Source organism: Ornithorhynchus anatinus, chromosome 2 (genome assembly GCF_004115215.2).
Source record: "Ornithorhynchus anatinus isolate Pmale09 chromosome 2, mOrnAna1.pri.v4, whole genome shotgun sequence".
Lineage (NCBI taxonomy): Eukaryota > Metazoa > Chordata > Mammalia > Monotremata > Ornithorhynchidae > Ornithorhynchus > Ornithorhynchus anatinus.
In genome coordinates this window covers 109,070,832-109,084,190 of record NC_041729.1, presented here as the reverse complement: position 1 = coordinate 109,084,190, position 13,359 = coordinate 109,070,832, and the positions used below count along the sequence as shown (strand labels likewise).

At 43.3% G+C, this 13,359-nt stretch overlaps 1 protein-coding gene across 1 annotated transcript in view; it reads left to right on the top strand.

Moving 5' to 3' along the window:
- Positions 1-13,359, top strand: part of MRPS9 (mitochondrial ribosomal protein S9) — a 77,781-nt gene that overhangs the window by 4,548 nt on the left and 59,874 nt on the right. The window contains exon 2 of the mRNA XM_029057776.2: positions 11,885-12,064. Coding sequence (XP_028913609.1) covers positions 11,885-12,064 — 180 coding nt within the window. The remainder of the gene's footprint in view (positions 1-11,884; positions 12,065-13,359) is intronic.

The following is a 13,359-nucleotide window of genomic DNA, read 5'->3' as shown; positions in this document are numbered from 1 at the left end:
CAACACGCACCTGGAAGTCGCATCTGGGTTCTAATCCTGGCTCTGCCATTTGTCCGCTGTGTGACCTTGGGCAAGTTACCTTCTTTTTGTCTCCGTTCCCTCATCTCTAAAATGGGGATTCAATACCTGTGTTCCCACCAAGTTAAACTGTAAGGCCTATGTGGGACCTGATTACCTTGGATCTTACCCAGCGCTTAGTACAGTGCTTGACACATAGCACTTAACAAGTACCACGGTTATTACTAGCTCCGTGAGAATTTCGGCTTTGTTGGGATGGTCTCTGGGAGTCTGACCTGCTCAGAGATCTCCCACAACCCCAGTGTGTCCGGCCATCACAGCTGCAAACAAAAATGGCACACAAAATGGCTTTCCTGTGTGGTTGTGGGATCAGAACTGCTTGATGCATGGAATGATTTAGGATTAAACTTCTAACTCCTGTCCTGCAAACAGCAAAAAAAAATCAACACATCAAGCTTCAGGGTGTGGTTGGGAATATCAGCCAAAACTGGTTGTTATGGGCAGGGTACAGGTCTGCCAACTCTGTAGTATTGTATGCTTCCAAGTACCTAATGCAGTGCTTTACACATAGTAAAAACCTCAATAAATACCATTAATTGATTGGTCTTTCACTTGGCTTCACATTCATAAATTTAATTGTGTGACACTGTCTACTATGTGCTCTGCACACAGAAAGCCCTCGTCAAATCCCACCGATATGTAGCCCACATACATGTATGTGAACTCATGGCTCCTATCTAACATGAGGCACCCCTCGCAACAGGTATTATTTTAAGAGACTATTTTCAAGCTCCTTAGTAGGAAACGTGTCTGCCATTTCTGTTATATTGGTCTCCCCCAACCGTTTAGTACAGACTGCACATAGTAGAGATTCTATTGATTCTATTGATTGCTATCTTGATTCTATTTATTGCTATTGTTCTTGTCTGTCTCCCCCGAGTAGACTGTAAGCCCGTCAAAGGGCAGGGACTGTCTCTATCTGTTACCGATTTGTACATTCCAAGCACTTAGTACAGTGCTCTGCACATAGTAAGCACTCAATAAATACTATTGAATGAATGAATGAACATAGTAAGCTGTCAGTAGCAGCCTAGCCTATTAGAAAGAGCACGGGGCCGGGAGTCGGAGAACCTGGGTTCTATTCTTGGCTCTGCCACTTGCTGTGTTACCTTGGGTAAGTCACTTCACTTCTTTATAGCTCAGCTACCTCACTGTAAAGTGGGGGTTAAGACTTTGAACCCGATGTGGGACAGGAACTGTCTTCTATCTACCCCATTATAATGCAGGCACGTAGTAAGTGCTTAAATGCAATTATCATTGCTGTTATTAATCTGTTTGAAAGTTGTGTAAAATGTTTGAGACATTCAGGAATGTTAATATATATAAGAACTCAAGAGATAGAGTGAGGGGATGCAAGGTATTTAAGTTTGTTCAAAGCGTAGATTAAGAAATACTAAACTTAATTCTGTAGAGATGGTTTGATGATTTGATTACCCATAACTAATTACTTCTAAAGAAAACAAATCCAAGAGAAATGAATATTTTGGCCTGGGGCAAGTGTCAGGGAAGTAAAAATATTAATGAACTGGTAAAACATGCCTAGAGTTTGGTTTTTATTCTACTCATTTCTCCTAAGAGCTTTGATTCTGAAGAAAAGATTTTAGAGGCTAAAACTTTCCAGGTCATTTTTTGGGAATGTTCCTTTTGAATTGGTCTAGTTGTACAGAGTTGTGACCACACTCTGTATTGAAGAAAATGTAGGAAACTTTTTTTAGGGGGTAGCATATTTTTTGCTGCAGCCTCAGGGAGGAATTCCCCAGAGAAGCAGCATGGCTTAGTGGGTAGAACCCATGCCCTGGAATCAGCAGGACTTGGGTTCTCAAGCCGCTGGCTTTTCCTCTCTCCTGCTGTGTAACCTGGGGCAAGTCATCTAACTTCTGTGTTCGTTACCTCATCTGAAACATGGGGATTGAGATCGTAAGGCCCATGTGGGATATGGACTGTGTCCAATCTAAATAGCTTGTATCCCCAGTGTTCAGTGCCTGGCACATAGTAAGTGCTTAACAAATACTATAAAAAAAAAAAAAGACATCCTACACATTAAAATGGGGGCTATCTTGAGGACTAATGTAAAGATAAGTGAGATGATTATATGTGAAGTGCTGGAACTTCACAGAAGAAGGATACCGCCTAAACTGAAATTTGTGTTTTTTGTTTGATTATTTTTCTTATTTTCCTTCTGGGGGCCAGAGGGTCACAGTCTCAATAACCATTAACTCAGAGTTGAATTACTTTTTACTCCATCTCCATGTTTTTTCCTCAGGCGCCATTCTTTGCCCTTCTCTATTCTTGGACTGACTTACTGTAAACTTTTAATCATTAGTGCATTGCTTTTCCCAATTCAGTTTATGATGTAGTTAAACTGTAAGCAGACTTCTTTAGTACTGACGCAGGACAAATAACATAGATGGTGAAATTGGCAACTGACCAAAATTGGGACGTTACGGCTCCGTCAATGAAGTGTCTGTTTTTCTGGCAGACTGCTTGATTGAAATTACAGTTGTCGAATCCACGGATTATCTTTGCAAAAAAAGAAATAAATCTGTTTAGTCTTTTTTATACTGTTCCATGAAAGGAGAAAGCCAAAAGAACTGTACCTCCAATCTTGGGCTTTCAGTTGAAACCGGATAAAACAGTACACTTTGGTAGAATAAAGAGGTAAAGCCCCATCCCAGAAATAGTCACGATACTATCATCTGAGAATATGGATAGTTCAAATCCAAGTAATTAGTGCCATCTCAAAGTGATGAAGAGAAGCACTATTTTTTTGGTGTGGAATCTTCAAAGCCTCTATAAATTTAGTAGCTGCTTAACTCCAGGCTGACTGATTTTACGTGTTTTTATCAATATTTTGAATTTGCAGACTGCCAAGTATATAAACAATATGCCATCTGCTTTTCATAAAAAGAACCCACAGGTTAGGTCAGTGTGAGACTTTTCAAACTTGGGATTCTTGTATACTGCACGTGCTTAAAGATGATCAGACTTACTGGAATTGTGTTTTGTGAGGCCTACTATTGGCAACTATATGACACTTTCCACATACTGTAGTTTAAATTGAAAATAACTGCAAATTTCTCACCTTTCATTTCCCTCTCTGCAGTCTCGCATTTCTTCTTGCTTTCAAGACATCATCTATGGATGTCCTCCTGTTACCTCAAGCTTAACGTGTCCTAAACAATACTCCTTATCTTCCCACCCAAACCTTGGCCTTCCCTTGATTTTCCCATCACTATAGATGGCACCACCGTCTTTCCTGTCTCACAAGCCTGTTACCTGGACATTATCTCTCCCATTCAACCCACATATTCAATCCATCACTAAATCCTATTGGTCCCACCTTCACAACATTGCCAAAATCTGCCCTTTCCTCTTCATACTGCTACCACGTTAATCCAAGCATTTATCCTATCTCGCCTTGATTACTGGATCAGCCTCCTTGCTGACTCCCTGCCTCCTGTCTCTCCCCACTCCAGTCCATAGTTCACGCTGCTGCCTGGACCATTTTTCTACAAAAACATTCAAGACATGTCACCCCACTCCTCTAAAAACTCCAATGGTTGCCCATCCACCTCCACATCAAACAGAAGTTCCTCCCCATTGGCTTTAAAGCACTCCAAACCCTTGCCCCCTCCTATCTCACCTCACTAATAATAATAATAATAATAATGTTGGTATTTGTTAAGCGCTTACTATGTGCAGAGCACTGTTCTAAGCGCTGGGGTATACAGGGTAATCAGGTTGCCCCACATGAGGCTCGCAGTCTTAATCCCCATTTTACAGATGAGGGAACTGAGGCACAGAGAAGTTAAGTGACTTGCCCACAGTCACCCAGCTGACAAGGAGCAGAGCCGGGATTCGAACCCATCACCTCTGACTCCCAAGCCCGGGTTCTTTCCACTGAACCATGCTGCTTCTCTACTCTCCAATTACCACCCAGCCCACACATTCCGCTCCTCTAATGCATGCAGTTGTATTTATTGAGTGCTTACTATGTGCAGAGCACTCCCACCCCCACAACACTTGTGTGCATATCTGTAGGTTTATATTGATGTCTATCTCGCCCCTTCTAGACTGTGAGCTCGTTGTGGGTGGGGAATGTGTCTGTTTATTGTTGTACTCTCCCAAGCACTCAGTACAGTGCTCTGTATACAGTAAGTGCTCAATAAATACAGTTGAATTGAATGAATTAATTGGAATATTCTATAACAGGGCCAGGAAATTAAAATTGACAAAGCTCAATTTTATGGAGACTTATTTATGGCCTTAACTGGTATAGAAGAGATTGATCTTAAGTAAAAAAAAAAAAGTGTCTAGGAGGAACACACCGGATCTAGTGGTTAAGAATACAGTGAGTTTTATGAGGCATTCACAGGATCTAATGGAGTACAATGCATAAATCCAGTTGACATCTCAGAAATATAAGATGTGTATTTGGGAAGATGTTCTGATCCCTGTAGACTTTAAGCTCCTTGTGGGCAGGAATCGTGTCTGCCATCTCTGTTGTATTGTACTTTCCCAAATGCTTAGCGTAGTGCTCTGCTTACAGTAAATGCTCAATAAATACCATTGGTTGGTTGATTGACTGTGAAAGTGAAGCCAACCTAGGAGACTTAGGGATGATAGGGAGTGGGGGAGGGGGGAAAGGAGAAGGGGGTCGAGGCAGAAGAGTAAGAGCAGAAAGAAGAGAAGGAGGGGTGGGAAATGAAGAGAAAGAAAAAAAAAGTTGTGTATGTGGTGGGGCTACGTAGCCCTCTTGCCCTGCTGCCATCACTAGCCAAGCATGGGAGCAAGGCAGATCAGCTGAATTAGCGCTGCAGCATTTACACAGTGGCTCCTGAGGTCCATACCCTCTTCACCCCCACAGCAGTAGTAGCTGTCATATCTATTGAGCTTTTACTCCACCTAAAGCCAACTGCACTATGTGCCTGGAGAGAATCCCTGGCTGGTAATTAGACAGGGACCAGGGGCAGACGGGAAAGGGGACCGGCGACAGACTCACAAGGAAAATATGCACCCTCAACAACTCACAAGGAAAATACAACCCTGCAACAAGTAGGTAAATGTAAGGTGGAGGACAGGAGCTTTGTCCGACCTGATTATCTTGTATCTACCTAGGTCCTGGAACAGAGTAAGCCCTTAGTAAATACCGCTATTATTGTTTTTATTACATCCACAACTCCGGCCTTCCCAGTATTCCGCATTTCGTGCAGGCAGCATGCTGCTGCTGCCCTGCTTGCGGAGCGGGGCGGTTGGGATGGAGGGCCTGGGCCGATGTGAAGTGGAGACTGGGGCAGGTTACCGGAGGAGCGGCTCGGCTGCATGGTGGACCTGGGGACTGGCTGAGGTGCGAGCTGCTGCTGCTGGTGCTTCTGTCCTTCCCGTCAGGAGAGAACACTTGCCACACTTGCCGGACTGCCCAGGAGAGGATTCCAAGGAGCCGGGGGTGGGGCTCGTCTCATATCACTCTGGGGTCCACATTGTGTCCACACTGGCACAGTGTGGTGTAATAGAGCCTGGGCCTGGGAGTCAGAAGGTCATGGCTTCTAATCCTGGCTCCTTCCCACCGCGGCTCCGCTGTGTGACCATGGGCAAGTCACTTCACTGCTCTGGGTCTGTTACCTCATCTGTAAAGTAAGCATTGAGACTCTGAACCCCACGTGGGACAGGGACTGTGTCCACCCAATTTGCATGTATCCACCCCAGCATTTAGTACAGTGCCCGGCACATAGTAAGTGCTCGAGAAATAGCATGCTCACCACCGTCATTACTGAGAGCTGCAGTTTGCCAGCAAGGAGTAGCAAACTGAGTAGTTACCGTACCATCAGTTCCTGCCAAAGGCCAGTCAAAGGCCAGGTCGGGCTAGGTACGGCAGTCCGTCCATCCTGTGGAAAAGATGGCCTCCTCCTTTCCCTCATGGAGCTGCGTGTAGGTATACATATGCTGTTATATCTCAGCACTCTTAATTGGATCCCATGGAAATAGGAGTGTTAGTGAGAGAGTGCTAAATGAAGTTTCGCTTCCCACAGGAAATAGCAGTAACATCAGCAAGGTATTCATTGAACACATGATTGTCAGAGTTAACAGAAGCCCAAGACTTGTTCCCTGCCGAGAAGGAGCTTACATTCCAACTGGGAGGGAGAATTGAACTGTCAAATATATGTGTACGTGTGTGTGTCTGTCTGAACACACACAGGGAAAGGTTTATTGGAGTAGGTTAGATTTTAGAAAGTTTTTGAAGATGGAGAGGGCTGGGGTCTGGTGGATATTGAGACCAAGGGAATTCCTGACCCTGGGTACAAAGTGAGCAAGGAGGTTGGAGGCAGGAGGGTGGACCATTCATTCATTCGGTCAGTCACTTTTATTGAGCGCTTACTGTGTGCCAGAGCACTGTACTAAGTGCTTGGGAGAGTACAGTACAACAGTAAACAGATACATTCCCTGTCCACAATGAACTCACAGCCTAGAGTGGGGGAGACAGACATATAAATACACAAATTACAGATATGTACATAAGTGCTCTGGGACTGGGATAGGAAAAGAAAAGAGGGAGCAAGTCAGGGTGACGTAGAAGGGAGTGGGTGAAAAGGAAAGGGTAGGGCTTAGTTTGGAAAGACCTCTTGGAGGAGGTGTGCCTTCAATAAGGCTTTGAAGAGAGGGAGAGTAATTGTCGGATTTGAGGAGGGTGGGCAGGACATGGACAAGGGGTCAGTGGCTAGATAGGTGTCATCGAGGCACAGTGAGACTGTTAGCATTAGAGCAGTGCAGTGTGTGGGCAGGGCTGTAGTCGGAGAGTAGTGAGGTGAGGTAGGAGGGAGCAAGTTGATGGAGTGCTTTAAAGCCAATGGTGAGGAGTTTATGTTTGATGTGGAGGTGATTGGGCAATGATTGGGCAACTCTTGGAGTTTTTTCAGGAGTGGGATGTCATACCTTGAACTTTTCTGTAGAAAAATGATCCAGGCAGCAGAGTGAAATATGGACTGGAGTGGGAAGAGGCTGGGAGGAAAGCAAGGAGGCTGATTCTTTTACACAGTTGGAATAGAATGAGTGATTATATTATTGTGGTAGCAGTTTGGATGGAGAGGAAAGGACGGTTTGTAGTGATGTTGTGAAGGTGGGACTGAGTCCAGTCCGTCACCAAAGCATGCCGATCTCACCTTCCCAACATTCACTGAGATCCGCCCTTTCCTCTCCCTCCAAACCGCCACCACGTTAATACAATCATTAATCCTATCCCGACTGGCTTACTACATCAGCATCCTTTCTGACCTCCCAGTCTCCTGTCTCTTCCAACTTCAGTCTATACTTCTCTGCTTCCCGGATTATCTTTCTATGGAAACGTTCTGGGAATATCACCCCCGTCTGCAAAAGTCTCCAGTGGTTGCCTATCAACCTCTGTATCAAGCAAAAACTCTTCACTTTTGGCTTCAAAGCTAGTCCATCACCTTGTCCCCTCCTACCTCACCTCCCTTCTCACCTCCATCCCAGCCCGCACACTCCACTCCTCTGCCGCTAAACCTCCTCACTGTGTCTCGTTCTCACCTGTTCCACCATTGACCCCTGGCCCATGTCCTACTTCTGTTCTGGAATGCTCTTCCTCGTCAAATCCACCAATCACACTTCCTCCCTTCAAAGCCCTACTGACGGCACACCCCCTCCAAGAAGATTTACCAGACTAAGTCCCCCTTTTCCTCAGCTCCCACTTCCCTCCCCATCACCCTCTTTCCCTTTGCTCTTCCCCCCTCCCCACCTCACACGACTTGTGTATATATATATGTACATATCTATAATTCGATTTATTTATATTGATGCTATTGATGCCTGTTTACTTGTTTTGATGTCTATCTCCTCCATTCTAGACTGTAAATCCATTGTGGGCAGGGATTGTCTCTCTTTGTTGCTGAACTGAACTTTCCAAGCACTTAGTACAATGCTCTGCACACAGTAAGTGTTCAGTAAATAGGAATGAATGAATGACAGGAGATGGACTTGGGGCAAATGAAGGGTGCAAGCAGGGGAGTAGGGGATGAGGAGAACTGATTAGTAAGGCAGACGGACTTGGTAGAGATCCTTAAAGTAATGTCAAGAGACTTCACTTGATGGGGAGGGAGATGGCAAGAGCACGGGCTTGGGAGTCAGAGGACGTGGGGTCTAATCCTGATTTGGCCACTTATCCGCTGAGAGCTTGGGCAAGTCACTTCTCTACGTCTCAGTTAACTCATCTATAAATGGGAATAAGACTTTGAGTCTGATATGGGACAGGGACTGGGTCCAACCTGATTACCTTGTATCTACCCCAGTGCTTAGAAAAGTGCTTGGCACATAGTAAGCACTTAAATACCATAATTATTATTATTATTATTATGGGTAGCCACTGGAGGGCTATGAGGATCAGGGAGATGTGCTGAGTGACATATCATGAAGATGAACTGGGCAGCAGCAAATGTATTGACTGAAGAGATAGGCGGGGGCAGGGACAGCAGGGAAGAGGCTAATACAATACATTCATTCATTTGTTTTTATTGAGCACTTATTGTGTGCAGAGCACTGTACTAAGCACTTGGGAAAGTACAATACGTCAATAAACAGTGACATTCCCTGCCCACAAGGAGTTTACAATCTAGAGTTGGGGAGACAGACATCAATACAAATAAATAAAATTACAGATATGTACATTAGTTCTTTGGGGCTGGGAGAGGGGAAGAGCAAAGGGATAAATAAAATTACAGATATGTGCAATGTGATGAGTGAATGAGCCAGAGTAGTAGCTTGTTGGGTAGAGGGGGAGGGATGGGCCTGTGAAGTGCCTTGTGAGGCAATATCAGTAGGTTTTGGCAGTAGATTAGATGTGAGCAATATGACAGTGAAGAGTCAAGAATAACACAGTAACACCATCTGACAGTAATAACACAGTAAGCGCTCAATAAATATGATTGACTGAATGAATAATGCCAAGTTTACAGGTTTCAGTTATCAGAAGAATGGTGTTGTCAAATGAGGAAGTTGAGAGGTTTTAGCGAATAATATAAAAAGCATATTAATATTTTTTCAATATATCTGTAAAAGGCCAAAACGTATTTTAAAAACTGATGAAAAATACATGTGGTCACGCGATCAACCACCAGTGTAAGTAATGTACCGATCATTTTGAGTTCATTTTTTTGCGTAGCTGTGTCACAGTAATTTTCCAAGTATTCTTTTTTGCAACCTATTCAAGGGAAAGGCACCTTCTGCTAATAGACTTGAGAACTGCCATTTTCTCTGCCGGAAAGATGCCATTAATCGTTAGCTCTTTGAGGGTAAAGGTTTTGTCCACGTGTTCTATCTAGATAAATGAGTATACTCTAGGCTCAGGAAGAGCTACAATCAACTGTGCTCCCTCTTCATGCCTTCTGGGCCAAACTGAACCTACAGAAAATACTGCTCTTTACCAATTGGACAACTGAACTTCACAGGAATTCTGGTTAATGAGAATCTTTCTCCAAAGGGAAGGAAAGAGAACATCGAGAGGGTCTCTTCCAGAAGAATGCCGTGCCTCCTAATCCTTCTGACAGCGATTCATTCAGTCGTATTTATTGAGTGTTTACTGTATGCAAAGCACTGTACTAAGCACTTAGGAGACTAAAATGTAACATCAGACACATTCCTGCCCACAATGAGCTTAAGGTCCAGAGGACTGAGATTTCCTCTATCTGTTCATGAGAGCCCTACACTTGAAAGTATGAGTGAACAGCATGGCCTGGGGAAAGAACGAGGGCCTGGGAGTCAGAGGACCTGGATTCTTATTCCCGCTCTGCTACTTGTCTGCTCTGTGACCCTGCACAAGTCACTTCACTTCTCTGTGTCTCACTTACCTCATCCGTAAAGTGGGGATTAAATCCTACTCCCTTCTACTTAGACTTGAGCCCCTTGTGGGGCAGGGACTGGGGCCAATCTGATTAATCCGTATCTACCCCAGCATTAAGAGCAGTGCTCGCTGTGTAGTTAATAAATACTGAAAACACAAACAAAACAGAGCACTCTAAGCATGTGGGAGAGTAAATCAGCATAGATTATAAACTTGTAGGCAGGGAATGTGTTTGCCAACTCTGTTGTAGGGCAGTCTTCCAAGTGCTTATTACAGAGTTCTGCACATAGTAAATGCTCAATATATGCCACTGATGATGATGATGACGACAGCGTAGTTGGTAGACACATTCCCTGTCCCAACCAGTTTACAATCTAGAAGACCCCAGTTGAGACACCATCTGACGAAAGTGCCCATTTACAAATCACTTCCTGGAAGAAGCTCTGTTGAGAGGGCAATCCTGTTAATATTATTTCAGGGTTTCCCCTTCTGGAAGCTCCTTTCCAGGGAGGTCCTCACTAGGCAAGTATCCCTCATAAAGTGGGGTGCCCACATAATCCTGTAAGAAGAGGAGAACTGCACAGCAGCGCTTGCAGAAGAGAGTCTAGACTTTTAGGACAGATTTCAAGGGAAGACGAGAACAGGCTTTTCTTCAAAGGGGAAAGCCTTCCCTCACCTTCTTGAGGTGGGATGAGACCATGATTTCGGCCTTGTATCTACCAGACAAGGATATCACACATGCAAACCCCAGAAGCACGTCTAGGAGCCAGATAGTTGAACAGTAACTTGTCTCCTCTGGAGATATGACACTGTAGTATAGCCCTGCTGGCAACCGAAGGGAACATCAGTTCCCCACAGTTGCATGTGATGTGATCTGAGAGAGGACTGAGATTCACAATGCATTCATGATTCATTAGAGCAAATCATCATGCTTCAGTGGGTTGAATCGTCCCATGGTGGTTGTGAGATAATCTTCCCCTTTAAATTCCCTAACTTACTTTAGTCACAGGTAGAAATGAGCTCAGTTGTTCACTGTGGATTTACCAATCAAATGATTCAAACGGGAATTCGGAAGCGCTTACTGTGTGCAGAGCACTGAACTAAGCCTCGGAAATGAGGACGTGGGTTCTCATCCTGGCTCCGAGGCATATTCTGCTGAATGACCTTGGGCAAGCCATTTAACTTCCTCATTTATCTCATCTGTAAAATGGGAATTAAAACTGTAAGCCCCACCTGGGACAGTCTGATTACCTTTCATCTACCCCAGTGCTTAGAGCAGTGCTTGGCACATAGTAAGTGCTTTACAAATACCATAACTATTCTTGTTTGGTATTATACAGTAGAATTAGTATACGTGTTCATGTTCCCTATCCACAGTGAGTTTATGGTCTCAAGGGGGAGACCGACATTGATAAGCTGGTATTCTTTTTGTTAGGATACAAGAAAACTACGTAACTGTATTTGCACACTACTCCTTCTGTCTTGAATCTCTGTATGTCCGGGTATCATTCTGCTTAGTAGCATTCTTTTTGTCGTTTTCAAAATTAACAAAAATGATCCAAACGTTAAAGGTGGGTGTTTGCAGTAAGAGTAGAGGTAGTACAGCACTTAGAATATTTTTATGTTTAAAGTTAAACCACTTAAAATACAGCATGGTAGATGTCTTCAGTAGCTGGGGGAGGAAAAAAAGGTCAGTCAAAGCAACATTGGTGTTTACTGAGCATTTACTGGTGGCAGAGCGCTATATTAAATACTTGGGAGAGTACAAGTTTTGCAGGCATGAACCCTGCCCACAAGGAGCTTACAGTCTACAGTCCAAATGAGCTATATCCAATCTCCCCATTTATTATGTATCTTACGTAAAGATAAGTGTCTTTATTACTTGTTTGGTTTGAGTTGGCTGTTTGCTGCAGGGATAATTTAAATATGCTCTTCTTTTTGCTTTTTATTTTTGGCTAGATATTAAAACAAATACATACCAGGCCAGCACTGTACAAGAGAAACGTTGCAACCTCGGGACATGAAGCATATACAGTGGCTTTCATTAAAAAACAGATTGAAGAGTTCAACATTGGAAAGAGGCATTTGGCCAACATGATGGGAGAGGATCCAGAAACTTTTACCCAAGAGGATATCGATGTAAGTACAGTTGCTCTGTTGAAGTAATTTACTGTAGAGTTGGAGATACTGCAAGCACTTTACTTCAGCGTGAGCCCCACAGCTCTCTGTGAATTTTAATCAAACTGCCAGAATAAGGAAAAATGCCACTCTGCACTGGCAAGCATCGCCACTAGTAGCTGAGGATAGGGAGACCACCTCTGCCCTTGAGTGCGGTCTCACCTTGTCATGTGACATTGAAGTCTGGTGGATTCAGTTTTTAGGTTCTGATGGATAATCATTTTGATTTAGGGTTATAAGGTGCACCAAACTTTTGAAATGCTTTACCCACTGCTTACCTGTTGATCAGGCTTTCTTGCATAATAGCAAAATCATTGGCCACACGAATTGCAGAAAGTCTTCTAAGCAACCTATAAATCAATGTTTTTTTTGTGATTTGAATATTCAACTGAATCATTAAAGAGGAGTCACTTCCACTAGTTTCAGCATGGGTCTGGAATTGAATTTGAGTTTCCTTGTTATCCTGCTCTATAACTTTGGCTAGGTTGCTCCTTCTGTTAAAATACTGGACTCACTTCACTTCCCATAATTTAAAGTGCTCTGAGAGATCTAGTGAATGAGTGCTATAGAAACTTCAGTAAAAATGGCAACTTATTCTAATAAAAAAATGTCAAATATAATCTCCACATTATCCAGAACACTTGAATAAAATTGTTTCTGCTCAAGTCACATCATCTTAACGGTCTCAACTTCATCACCAAGGTAGAGTAAAAGTACTGGCAGTATGTCATTTCAGAAGATATAGAATATTATGCAGAATAAAATCTATACATTTTAGTTTCATTTCTTTCTTTTTATGTGCTCATTAGTGTCTTGGAGAACTATCTTCCTGCAGTAACTTATTCTTGCTACGTGCATAGCAACAAGGCCTGCCACACCCAGGAGGTTTTTAACGGTATTTGTTAATACTATGTATTTGAATTTAAGTGCTCACTATGTGCCCGGGATTGTACTAAATCTTGCGATAGATTAAAGATCATACAAGATCATTCCTTTGGGGAAAGGAATTCACATTTATACTGAGTTTGTAAAAGGGATATAATGAGAAATTTTTAAAATTTAATCTTTGTTTTCATGAAAATCCATGCTATGGTATAACTTTGCAAAAAGGATGAAGCTTATTAGTCAATCCGGGGTATTCATTGAGTCCTCACTATGTGCAAAGCATTCTACCAAGTGTCCGGGAGAGAACAGTGAGTTGGTAGAAGTGAACCCTGCCCTCGAGGAGTTTAGAGTCTAGTGGGAAAACAAAGTTA